The sequence below is a fragment of the Eublepharis macularius genome, chromosome 6, assembly GCF_028583425.1.
Source record: "Eublepharis macularius isolate TG4126 chromosome 6, MPM_Emac_v1.0, whole genome shotgun sequence".
Lineage (NCBI taxonomy): Eukaryota > Metazoa > Chordata > Lepidosauria > Squamata > Eublepharidae > Eublepharis > Eublepharis macularius.
Window position 1 is genome coordinate 116,514,160 of NC_072795.1, and position 13,430 is coordinate 116,527,589.

Genomic DNA, 13,430 nt, shown 5'->3' on the forward strand with positions numbered 1-13,430 from the left:
AGAGTAATAACATAAAAGAGATAATGAAAGGTGATATAAAGATGGGAAGAAAAAAACTACAGACATTTTTTAGAATGATTTTTGAAGTGCTAGGATAGGTAATGAAGAATGGGTAAAACTAGTACTGAACACATGAGTGCATGAAGCTGCCTTATACAGGGTAAACCTATTGGTCTGTCAAGATAAGTATTGTCTACTCTGACTGCAGTGGCTCTCCAGGGTCTACCGTAGAGGTCTTTCACATCACCTATTACTTGATCTTTTTAAACAGACGATGCCAGGGATTTATTTGCATACTTAACTTCGGCCGTTTCCACACGGCTTACCTTATTCTGCAAAATAACGAAATCTTGTGCGAAATCTCACGAGAAGACGCTGTTATCGCATCTTCTCATGCGATAACCGCGTCGTCCCACAAGATTTCATGCGAGATTTTGCTATTTTGCAAAATAAGGTAAGCCGTGTGGAAACAGCCTTCTTTTATACCCTTCCTAGCCAGCTGGGTGGAGCTGCCTCATAAGGCTCCTGTCTTTGCCCCCCCGGCCTGAGACCCAGATACCATGGAGATGCTCTGTCTCCTCCTCCTTCCAGGGGGGCAAAGAGCAGCCCCCAGCCTTATCAGTGGAAACTGCTGGCTGGGAGGGCCGTATTCTTGGCAGGCTTTTTACGGGGTGGTTTGCCATTGCCTTCCCCAGTCATCTACACTTTACCCCCAGGAAACTGGGTACTCATTTTGCTGACCTCAGAAGGATGGCTGAGTCAACTTTGAGCTGGTTACCTGGACCCAGCTTCCGCCAGGATCAAACTCAGGTTGTGAGCAGAGCTTGGGCTGCAGTACTGCAGCTTACCACTCTGCGCCACAGGGCTCTTATTACGTTTACAGTTATGTTGTAATTTAATAAAGTAGCCCTTTAGTTCTCAGTGCTTGTGTCTGCTTTTTCATTCCAGCTGGGGGAGCAAATATTTAGTTTCAGGTGGATAGCCATGTTGGTCTGTAGTAGAACAGCAAGATTTGGGCCCAGTAACACCTTAGAGACTCTTCAAAGTTCATACCCTGAAATTTAGCTGGTCTCTAAGGAGCTACTGGATCCATTTTTTTTTTTTTAGTTGACAAATTCTTATCAAATATTTCCAGTATTTTTGTTGAAATCATCTGGCATAGCTACTGTGAATATGTCTGGATTGGAGCTCTTGTTATGAAATGTATATATTTTTCAGTGCCTTTTTCTAGCTGCTGAAGGTGGGAATAACTGAATCAGTTTAAATACTTCATGTCACAGACAATATTGTCATTTTGTCAGATCGTGTCAGCTTATCATCCACAGTATCTTTGAGTACAGCTCTATTAGTGTGGCACTCTGTCCCCAGTCAACACCTCAGCCCTAATGTACTAGAGAATTTTAGTATCCTAAATTACAGGGAAGTAAGAAAAACAAACCTCTCTTTTCTTTTTCTCCTGCCACTTCTAAAGTGAAAGAGCAGCTGAAATAAGCAATCATTGGGTAATGAAGACTCATTGTTGCATCTCTTTGACCTTTTCCAGTTCATAAAGTAGAGCAGTTTCAAATGAATGACTTTTACTTGAGCTGCATGCAATCTCAGATCGTCAAAATGGAGACTTGTGAAGCTGTTCCAAGTGGATTTTCACCTCTGGAAACTAATAAAAAGTGTTGTATCTTACCTTTAACTACAGCTTTTAGGTTGTTTACTTTAGCAGGAGCCATTTTGAAAATACATAAGAAAAACAACCCTTGATTTCTTGTTATAGAAATATAACACTGTAAAACAACTAGTCAAATTCATTCATATTACAGTGCATTTTCATCACAGATTGAAGAGGCAAAAGTAAAAACACTGAAGTTGAAAATTCTATGTCTGCTAGGCGTTTATTCATTGTTAAGTCTCGAACTTTAACACATTTTGAAATAACTTGTCCAGTTTGCAAAATGGCTGTTCTACACCACTACCCAGCAGGCGTCTTTGTGCTCATTGTTATCAAAAGGACACTTCCAAAACTGAAATGGAAGTTCCATGAGAGGTCTCATATTTTTTGAACCTGGAATGTTTTTACAAGCGGATGGGTGAATGCCGCACTCCCAGCTAATGGTAAAAATTAGCAGCACAATCAATCATCTATTATGGAATTATTGGTTGTGCTGCTTATTTTTACCATCATTTGGGAGTGTAGCTTTGTCCCTTCCACTTCTAAAACCGTTCCTGATCTGCAAATATTTCAAAAGATTTGAGAGTTCCTGCATCTTCAGGTGATGCACCACCAGCCATTTCACTTTCAGCCAACTTTCAGGTCTCCTAACTCTGTGTAGTGTAGTGTAGTGTAGTGTAGTATGTAGCATGTGTAGTGTACTGTGTAGTGTAGATGACCGGGGAAGGCAATGACAAACCACCCCGTAAAAAGTCTGCCAAGAAAACGTCATTACTATGGGTCAGTAATGACTCGGTGCTTGCACAGGGAATGACCTTTACCTTTACCTTTACCTTTAACTCTGTGACCTTGCCCGGTCTCAGACCAGCATTCTTTTCTCACATGCAGAAACCATGAGTATCATCCCATAGTCTCATCCCACCCTGCAAGTACATTGTCTGTTCAGGGAAGTCATCTAATCATTTAGTCTCTCTAAGGAAGTATGAAGCAATCATTTCTGACTACAAGCAAGCAAGGAGTTTAACAGTGGCCATTCAGTTTATGCTTGCGTTGTAGTGCTTTCGAAGTCAGGAACTTATGCGCAAACTGTAATTAAGATACTTATAGGCAGGCAATTTATTCATTAAGATTCCATTTTGTAGAATATTATTAGCAAGCGACTATGAAAGGATAATAGAAGACGATACAATTGAGATAATAATTACAGTTATGTGATTACACTAAGCAGAGTCGTAGAAGTTACACTTGCCATGTAGAACATCTTGTTTATAAGGTTAATTAAGTATAATACTAACATATGTGCCATTTCATGAGAACCCATTGAAACAAGCATTGTGGGGCATAATGCAGCATATGGGATTATTTCAGTAAGTCTAACAGTAATGATGGGCAAGGTCCTTTTGGAATTGTGCTCAGAAAAACCAGGCCATTGCTCAAAATTTGGCCAACAGCCAAATGGGGTGGGAGAATGGGACTGATCACAAATTGCCAAGGGGGCTTGGTCCAGTCACAAAAAAATCGAGATATTCCACAAAATGTCAGGAGTTTCCTTATATGAGGTAGCTAGCTGTTTCCATATAGGTGCTCCCTGAAAGCACAAAGATGATGCCTTCTGGACTTTTCCTACTCCACTAAAGGTGAGGAAAACCAAGTTTGGCTCTTGGCTTTGAGGAAGACATGTTTTGTGGAACAAAGTAGGTGCCAAGGGGCACTGGTGAGTGACAAGGAATCTGTGGACACCATATCGGGGGATCACTGTTCTACAAGATGATTAATGGACATTATTTTTTCACATTTACTATCTCTGAAGCCTTGAAGAGTTTTTAGTTCTCCCTGACTGTCAGAGAACAAGGAAGGAGTAGACAGGGATTTTTGTTTTCATTCTAAAAGGGTACAGACTAATAACTGTTTTTACAGAACTCGTAATTATTGATCATTTATCACAACCTGTTAAAGAGTGTTTATAGATGTTCTAAAGTAGAATTCTACATTTTGAGTCTGAGCTTATTATAGCTATTGATATCAAGGGTTAATCTGTGAGTGTTTTCAGTAAATCTGGTAATCTCAGTTCTATCAGATCATTCATTATGTTTTGTTCTAAGGAATCAAATTGCTAATTAGCTTATCTTTTGGATGACAAACTCATTATAATGAAAGAAAACCTAAGTCCATGGAAAAATCATAGTAACATAGTATTCAAGTGCTGTGTTATTCAATGGGCAGTATCAGATTCTTCCTAGGATGTACTTCTCTCCTGAAGTCTTCTGTTGATGTCACTATATTTTGATTTTAATGTCATTTCTTATTCCATGCTTGACTTTTCCCTAAATATTTTATTCAGTGGTCCCTGTGGCATAAAACTGTTCCCTCTGAAACAGATGTGACCACACAGGTGCTATTCGCAATGACTAAGAGCGGAACTACAAGTGACAAAAGGCACAGATTGGACACGTGTCAGCTTCCCTCAAGTTTTGATGGGAAATGTAGGCAGCTTGGTGGAATGTTGGACAAGTGACAGTTGAAAAGTCCATTGGACAGCAGTCACAGAGCCAAGCTGCAAGAGTAGGATGCCTACATTTCCCATCAAAACTTGAGGGAAGCTGACTAGTGTCCAATCTGTGCCTTTTGTCACGTGTAGTTCCGCTCTAAGAAACACTGCAAATATTCATTATTTCTCATTGCCAGTGCCAAAACCTGGATGTTTGTAGTCATGGATATCAAGGGTAGGTTTGAGTACTTCATCTTTGGATCTGGGGAGAAAACTCACAGCAACTAGATCCCCAAATAATGTGCAATTAAGGCAATTGCTCATGCAATTCATGCAACAATGATTTAGATCTAGATTATACAGCTAAGAAATATATGTGCTTTTTAATGGGGAACATGTTATGCAATTAAGACTAACCCTAACCATCTTTTGTTTTGACAATTACCCTTATTTGTTACCTGAACACTGAGTTGAGGGAATTCGCTTACAAAGAGAAGCAATAAGAGGGAGTAACTAAATGAGATTTCTCCATCAGTGTATATGAAAATCATTCCTCTGGAGAACTCTTTCATAAACCGGCAGAAGTTCAACAGGAATGTTCAACAGAAGTTCAACCCCCCCCCCTCCGCCAACACACACAGCAGGCAAACAGAGCCAACTAAGAAAATTAGGGAGGAAATGGGAAAGCAGTTCCAGGGAGGGTTACAGTTACCAGTCCAGAAGTTAGGAGATATCCATATGATAGCAGCTTTGAGTGACCAGCCCTTTATGGCGTGAAGAGAGAGGCTCAGACATGCATCTGAGGGTGGGTATAGGATCCAAGAGAACATGCATACTGAGCTTGTGGCTGGGCAATCAATTATATTGTGAAACATACCCTGAGACAGGACTGGGTACCATTGCTCCAAAACAATAACTTACCAGTTGGTCCAGAGGTGAAATAATACAGTTGGGAAAGGCTGGCTGGTGAGAAAAATGATTGATAACCCACGATGACTGGACAGGTGGGGCTTAACAGGTTCCTGAATAGCCCCAAAATGGGAGAGTGGATAAGGGAAGATCAAAGGGGTTTGGAGGAGATTAACTCAGGAACTCCTGAAAGATCTGTTTTGTTTTATAATTTTATACATCTCTGGGGTATGGGCTGATAGTCTCACCTATGACTCACATTCCAGTAATTTTCCAACTCCCGTCCGGGGGTTGACTGCCATCTCCTGCCTTGCCAGAAAGCACTTCTGTGGAGAGGAGCTTATGATATAACCATATTCATAAGCTTCCCTATTAACATGAGGGTCAGGGTCGACTGCTAACATACTCTGGTTTCAAAAAATGTCTAATATCTATTTAAAACAATTCTTCTAACATGTTGCTTTGCAGTGTAAATATTATGATTTTGAATGCCTATGAAAAACTCACAAAGATAAGATCAGTTCATGGGTTCCATTTATTTATATATATTTGTTAAATGCAGTGATCCACCCAATGGGAACCAATAGCCAAAGAATCCCAACTAATTCTGTGAACCCAACAGAACTTGGACCTTCCTTTTTTCAGTCCCTTTCCCCACCCCCTAAATGGCATATAACAAGCCTTATTGGAAACTGAGGGAAGTTTTGACACCATTTATTAAGGGGAAAAGTTAAACAACCTGTTGCATGAATGTGATTGCTTGGGTTCTCTGGAAACTGTTGGCTCTTATTTCCACTGAAACTTGTTAACGAATGATACTTGTTAGTCTTCTTACTCATTTTTTATTTGGGTTTATTTTAGTGCCCAGACCTATCATGTAAGCAGGACTTACTGGCTTACCTGGAGCAGATCAAACTGTACTCCCACCAGCTCAAAATCTGCAGTCAAGTTAAAGCTGAGATCCAGAGTTTAGGCAGCGAGCTCATTGTGTCAGCGGTAAGTGCAAATTGCCTGAGGGACATTTCCTTAGACTATTATCTTCCAGTTCCAGCCTGTGCTATAATCAGAACTAGATGTCAGCTCCTGAGATGATATTTGAGTCTCTTGGGGTTATGGCCCTTGAGCCTCCATTTGAACAACTTTGTAACTAATGTGAATGCTGGAGTTTTAATTCGGTTGTAAATTAAATCACAGTTTGCGGTATTCATTTTCTTTTTCTTTTTTTTGAGGGCCAAATTACACTGCGAGTGCAGTTCTGTGTATCTTTCCTCAGACATTGTTTTTTAACAGAAAGCAGCCACTGAGCTTCAGTGGAAGAACAGGGAAGGGGGAAGAAACTACTTAACTATTTCCCTTCCAGCTATTTTTAGGCTCAAAAATCAACCCTTAAGTTGCTGCACAGGAAAAGTTGTAGGTACTTTTTTCCTACAAAAAGAAAAGAAGCTGGGGGATGATGGTAATGGCCAGTTAAACAGCCTCCATCACACCATTCCTCTGTTGAAATGTACATCCTAGTTTTGGTTGGAAAAAAACTGGAGAATAGATGCATAGAACTGCATTCTGGACTTAATGTATCCGCAAGTTTTGTCCACTTTATCAGGTTACACTAATAGAAAACAAATTCTGCAGTAGACAATGTGCAGTCCGAACTGGATCAAGTGTAAATGACTTTATTCGCAAGTTCTTTGCAATTTGGTAATAGTGAGCTTCTGAATAAGCTGCTGTTTCCTCCCAGAGGCTAAAATGTCAAAGACCTCTTGTTCTTCATCTTTGTGCCTCACACTGATGGAATTCATGCATGTGCAGAATCAGTTCAAATAAACTTCTAAAACTAAGCTTAAAAGGATTTTCTGTGCTGGTTGCACTCATTAGAGGCACCCAGGAACAACATGGATGCTTAGACAGGGTGGAGCGGCGCTTCCTGCTCAGTTATTCAACTGCTGCAGGTTGCAGCAGAAACATTATGAAGAACTTTTCTCTTTTTTTCCTTAATGTGGTGTATTTTAAGTCTGTTGTGATCCGCCCTGAGCCCACTTGTGTGGGGAGGGCGGACTATAAATTGAAGAAAATAAATAAATAAATAATCTTCGGGTACATCTAAGTGTTTTCCATAGGGCTAGTGTTTTACTGTAGACAATGGGGGAGGTTCCTTCTTTCTTGCCCTGTTATCCCCTGCCCTCATTTTGTATGGCACAGAAAACCTCTTTCAAGCACTGTGAGTTTCTCTACATGAGACCTCTTACATAAGGACACTCAAATGTAGGGAGATACAAAGTTAGCCAGGAAGAGCAGTTCAAAAAGGCTGCATAGTTCAGTTTCACTTCTCTACGCAGAGCTGGCAGAGATCGCTCCTGAAAGGGTTTGTTAATTTCATCTTCTCCTCCCCAAAGGGGAGGTGAAATGGACAGAGCCTTCAGGGAGGTGAAGATGAAATTAACAAACCCTTTCAGGAGCGATCTTTGCCAGCTCTTCTGTACATGAGAGATCTTACACGAGGACGCTTAAGTGAAGGGAGATACAATGTTAGCCAGGAAGCATAGTTCAAAAAGGCAGAGCCTGTGGTTCTACACAGAGCTGGCAGAGATCATTCCTGAGAGGATTTGTTAATTTCATCTTCTCCTCCCCAAAGGGGAGGTGAAATGGACAGAGTTGATCCAGTTTTGATCAGGCATCTGATGAAGAGAACTTGATTCTCGAAAGCTTATGCTACAATAAAATTGGTTAGTCTTAAAGGTGCTACTGGACTCTTTTTGATTTTGTTACTACAGACTAACACGGCTAACTCCTCTGGACATACGAGAATTGTTTGGGATACAAGTAAAGCCTTCTTCAGAGGACTAGCGAAAAGATATGTGACCAAGCCGAAAAGGGAAGGAAAACAAAAATATCAAGAGATTATAGATAACCTAGAGAAAAATGAGAAAGGCTTGAAAAAAGATCTTTCAAACTTGGATTTAAAATCTAATATTATGATATTACAAAATCAAATCAATTAATTATTAGCTGAAGAAATTGCTAAAAATGTTAAATTCGCTAAACAGAATTACTTTGAATATGCAAAGAAACCTGGATGATGGCTTGCTTATAAACTCAGAAAGTAAAGAGAAAAGAGAATGATACATGGACTATATGATGCTATGAAGATAGTGAGGACACAAAAGGAAGAGTTGAAGAAAATAGTGGAGTCTTTTTATAAACAATTATATGGGAAGGTGGAGATACCAATAGAGGATCAAAAACACTTTTTACATAAGCAAGACCTCCCTAAACTTTCAGAGGAGAATAAGAGAATTTTTAATGACCCTATAACAGTGACAGAAGTAACGAAGGCTATACACAAGCAAAATACAGGGGAAACTCTGGGACCAGATGGATTACCAGCAGAGTATTATAAAGCGATGAAAGATGTTATTCTTCTACCCTATAAGAATACAATTGCTACAGTGATTGAAGAAGGGACCATACTGGAATCTTGGATGGACGCCACTATTTCATTGATTCGTAAAGAAGGCACAGACTTAAAAGAAATTTAGAATTATCAACCGATATCTTTATTAAATTGTGATTATAAAATATTTCCTTCAATACTAGCTATGAGGCTTTAAAAATACTGCAGGAAATAATACATCAAGACCAAGCTGGATTTCTCCCTAAAAGACAAATGAGAAATAATATTAGAACTATGCTAAATTTACTGGAATACTATGAAGTACATCCTGAAAAGGCGATGGCTATGATATTTTTGGATGCTGAAAAAGCTTTTGATAATGTCAGTTGGCAGTTCTTTACAGAACAAATGAAAGAAATGGATTTTGGAGTAAATTTCATAAGAGCAATAGAAGCTATATACAAAAAACAAAAGGCTAAAATAATTATCAATAATGATTTGACTGATACAATCTGGATAGAAAAAGGGATAAGACAAGGATGTCCACTCTCACCTTTGATTTTCATATTGACCTTGGAAATATTAACAAGAGTTACTAGAAAAGACCCTATAATTAAGGGAGCAACAGTTAAAGGACATAAATATAAACTACAGGCATTTCCTGATGATTTAATGTTCATATTAGAAGATTCAATAGACTCCATAAAGCAATTAATGCACCGTATTAAAGAGTATGGTGCAATGACTGGAATGAAAGTGAACTATCAAAAGACAAAAGTTATTATAAAAAACATGACTTTAATACAAGAAGCGGAATTAATTAAATCGACAGGATTCCAATCAGAAAAGAAAGTAAAATATTTGGGAGTAAATATATCTGCAAAATGTAGTTCTTTGATGAAAGATAACTATGTGAAACTCTTCGCATGTTCTTCAGTTGATGGGCCTGCCCTGAGATCAATATGTACACTTTGTAGAACTGCAGCAGAGGGGAAAAGGATAACAGCTTCTTAGGTGATGTGTTCTTGAGACCTTGATATACAGGATTCTGCAACATGTTTCCACCTCTCTTCTTCAGAGTCATCATCAAGATCCCAAGAGACATGGCCAACTGCATGCTAATAGCACTGTTTATGGCTATACCAAACTATAATAATAATAATAATAATTTATTCAATTTCTACCCAGCCCTCCCCACAAGTGGGTTCAAGGCGGGTTATATCAATGTAATAATACAAAAATAAACCATTTAGATACATTAAAAACAGAATCAACAATAAATACATTTAAAATCCATTTAAAATCCCAAAATGGCAGCTCCCTCCACTCTTCCCAGCCAAATATAAGCAAAGGAGGAGGGAGTACGAACTGATGCCTTCACTGTGACTTTGCATGTGGGTGGGCAGATGTTATGTCCCCCCCCCCAATGGGAGACTGTTGGGAGGCATTTCTTGAACACCTAAGATCAGCCTCAACCATATGCCTGGCAGAACATCTCTGTCTTACAGGACCACTGAAAAGACATAAGATCTTGGCGGGCTCGAGTGTCCTCTGACAGAGAGTTCCACCAGGTAGGGGCCAGGACTGGAAAAGGCCTGGCCCTGAACAAGGCCAGGCAAGCCTCCCTGGGACCAGGGACCACCAGTAGATATTTTCCTGCCTATCTAAGTGTTCTCCAGGGTACATACGGGGAAAGGCGGTCCCTCAGGTATGTTGGTCCCAGTCCATTTCTATCTTTTCCTTACTTTGCCAAAGGGAACTTCTAACACCTTCCAGAACACAGAAATCTCCTGTCTCAAGACTGGGTTCTTATTCTACACCCAAACATGATCAAACTGAGATTAACTCTGTGGAGAATGCATCCTACAGTTACTCCACCCTCTCTGTCTTGTCCTCTTGAATTCCAGAAAACCATTGATAAGGCATTGCTATCCCTCCAAGTGGAAATATTTCTGTTTCTACCGCTTCCACTTAACAACTGTACCCTATGCACTGTCCATTCCAGTCCCTTCTGGAGTATCTACTGTATCAGTGTCAATGTCAAAACTCAAATGTTTTGCTGGTACTGCTTAGATGTGCTACAGGTGTAGACAAATATACCTGAGCAAATGTAAGATTAGAATGTAAACATTTTTTTTTTATACTCAACTTAGTTAAATAATGGGGGAAATCATACATGGCACATAGTACATGTAAATATTTACAATTTTTTTAAAACTGCATCATTATGTAGTTCTGGGTTCACATCTTGGAGAAAGTAACATCTACTCCAAAATAAGCATCTTTCTATGTATTGTCGAAGGCTTTCACGGCCGGAGAATGATGGTTGTTGTGGGTTTTCCGGACTGTATTGCCATGGTCTTTGTGAGGCCAGTAAGACCACGGCAATACAGCCCGGAAAACCCACAACAACCATAAGCATCTTTCTCATCAAGAAAAATGTGTTCTGTAGCAAACATGTGGGGTAGATGAATTGCCGTGATGACTAAGAATGTAGAAAGGATGCTTTGCTTCAGGGTGTCTTCATTTTGATGGAAATAAATAAGCACTTTGTGAATATGTTAAGTGGGAAATACATTGGAAAAAGCAAACCTGCTAATAAAGGGACAGAATCAGCATTCCTTGAAAAATTGCTGAACTACCAGACTGCTTTCTTAAATGGATCACATTCATCCTGGCACTGTAATGGTTTAAGAAGCAGTAAACATCATGAAAGGCAAGGCCTGGAAGGTTACAACCAATAGAAAGTTATTTAGAGCAAGGCCATTTTCACACGTCTTACTGGCCGCACAAAATCGCGGAAAACTCCAGGAATGATGGTGTCCTCCTGGCGCGATTTCCCGTCATGAGTCCGGTTTGTGGTGCGAATCACACCACAAACCAGAGTCCTGATGAGAAATCATGCCAGGAAGACTCCGTCGTTCCAGGAGTTTTGCGCAATTTTGTGCGGCCGGTAAGACGTGTGAAAACGGCCAGATTTTCCATATACATTAAGAGTTTTAGTGGATAGCATATGCCTTTCCCTTGGAGTATGACTTGTTGAAGCAGTAAATAGAAAAAAAATTCATTAAATTACTGTTTAGTTATTCCTGCTTACTTTCTACTATCCAGGCCTGTCAATTTGGGTGAAAGATGGTATTACTTAAGGAAAGACTCGATGGGACACTGCAGGTCCGTGACAGAAACTCTACTTATTTGGCCCTTTGAAAGCTGCTTTAAGCCGCAGTACAGATGAAAGGCACCCATATGGTGCCTCTTTTTGTTTTCTGTTGAGGCTTAATGTATTTTCAGTTTGGAGGAAGGCCCTTCTCCCCTCATCTCTTCAGTCCCAGTTCCTGGTCCCCAGAAGCAGCTGCTCTTTTAAAATCAAACTTTACATAGTAGGGCATTTGATGGCTGTCTACATGTATGCTTGGCCCTAAGACTTTGTCCACATGTAGTCACTCTCCTGTATTTGCTGTTGAGAACTGAAAAGTTCTTGCTGGTGATTCATACATGGGGAGTAATGTTTGACCTCCCCTCCCCTGCATTGGTGTAAAAAGTAATCTTCAAACACCCCATGCGCCAACATGCAATGTCAGTATCTCAGCTTCCTTCAGGGATACACAGCACTGGTGTGCTAATCCTGCATGAGGTTAGACTGCAGCATGGAGGCAGGAACTTCAGCAATACGCTCCCCATGTGTGGATCCCCACGATAGCCAAGGGCTTTTAGCAGCAGTCAAAGGACAGCAAATGTCTTTGAACAGGCCCTAAAATTGAGAAACGGAGGAGGAAGGCATCAGCGGACAACAACCTGTTTTCCTCTGCTCCAAGAACCCTATGGGTTCTAATAAAGTTCTTGCCATGCTGCAAAGTAAACAGAAAATGGATAACACATCCAGCTTTTCATAATCATCCTAAATACCACCCACTGGCAGAATAAAAATGAACTGCTAAACAGAAGAGAACATTGGACAGGAAATCAATGCAGCATGCAGAAAGAAAGAAAACCATTTTACTTCAGGCAACTCCTTATTTTATATAGTGAATTTTCCCCTTCTTCTCTTACACACACATACACAGAGAGAGAGACTCCTACCCATACTGTGAGTTCTCCACTGCAGTCTCTTCTTTATCTTTGCTAACATGTTGAGTTAAGAACAAAAGAAAAACTCTGCTGAATCAGACAAAGGTCCATCTAGTATAGCATCCTATTTCCCCATGTGGTCAATCAGATTTTCCTGTAGGCCTGTAAGGAGAACACAAAGGACAAAACCTCTCCTTGAAGCTCCCCAGCAACTAGTAATCGGAGGAACACTGTCTCTGGCCCTGAAGATTCCATCTAGCCATCACAGCGAATATCTCTGATGGACCTATCCATACATTTGTCGAATCTTCTAAATATGTCTAATCTGTAGAGCTATTGTCTCACACATAGCCAGTGTACATTATCTAAAAGAAGAAGAAGTTAAGGTAATCCCCTATGCAAGCACAGAGTCATTACTGACCCGTGGGGGGATGTCGCATCATTCACGATGTTTTCTTGGCAGACGTTTTGTTACGGATTGGTTTGCCATTGCCTTCCCCAGTCATCTACATTTTACCCCCAGTAAACTGGGTACTCATTTTACCGACCTCGGAAGGATGGAAGGCTGAGTCAACCTTGAGCCGGCTATCTGAACCTGGCTTCCGCCAGAATCGAACTCAGGTCGTGACTGAGCAGAGCTTGGGCTACAGTACTGCAGTTTACCACTCTGAGCCACAGGGCTCTTCACACATTATCTAAACATAGGAAAATTAATTGCATTCCTCAGGTCACTTACAAAATTACACATTTTATTTATTTATTTATTTATTTATTTATTTATTTATTTATTTATTTATTTATTTATTTATTTATTTTCTACGCTGTCTTTCCACCAAAATAGAGTCCCTGAGACACAGAACATCAAGACATTAAAACATTTCAACATTAAAACAGCACCCCCACGAACTACGAAC

At 40.1% G+C, this 13,430-nt stretch overlaps 1 protein-coding gene across 1 annotated transcript in view; it reads left to right on the forward strand.

Moving 5' to 3' along the window:
• CTNNA3 (catenin alpha 3) overlaps nucleotides 1-13,430 on the forward strand; it is a 1,107,197-nt gene that overhangs the window by 1,080,967 nt on the left and 12,800 nt on the right. Inside the window, exon 17 of the mRNA XM_054983955.1 lies at nucleotides 5,922-6,056. Within this exon, the coding sequence (XP_054839930.1) occupies nucleotides 5,922-6,056 (135 nt within the window). The remainder of the gene's footprint in view (nucleotides 1-5,921; nucleotides 6,057-13,430) is intronic.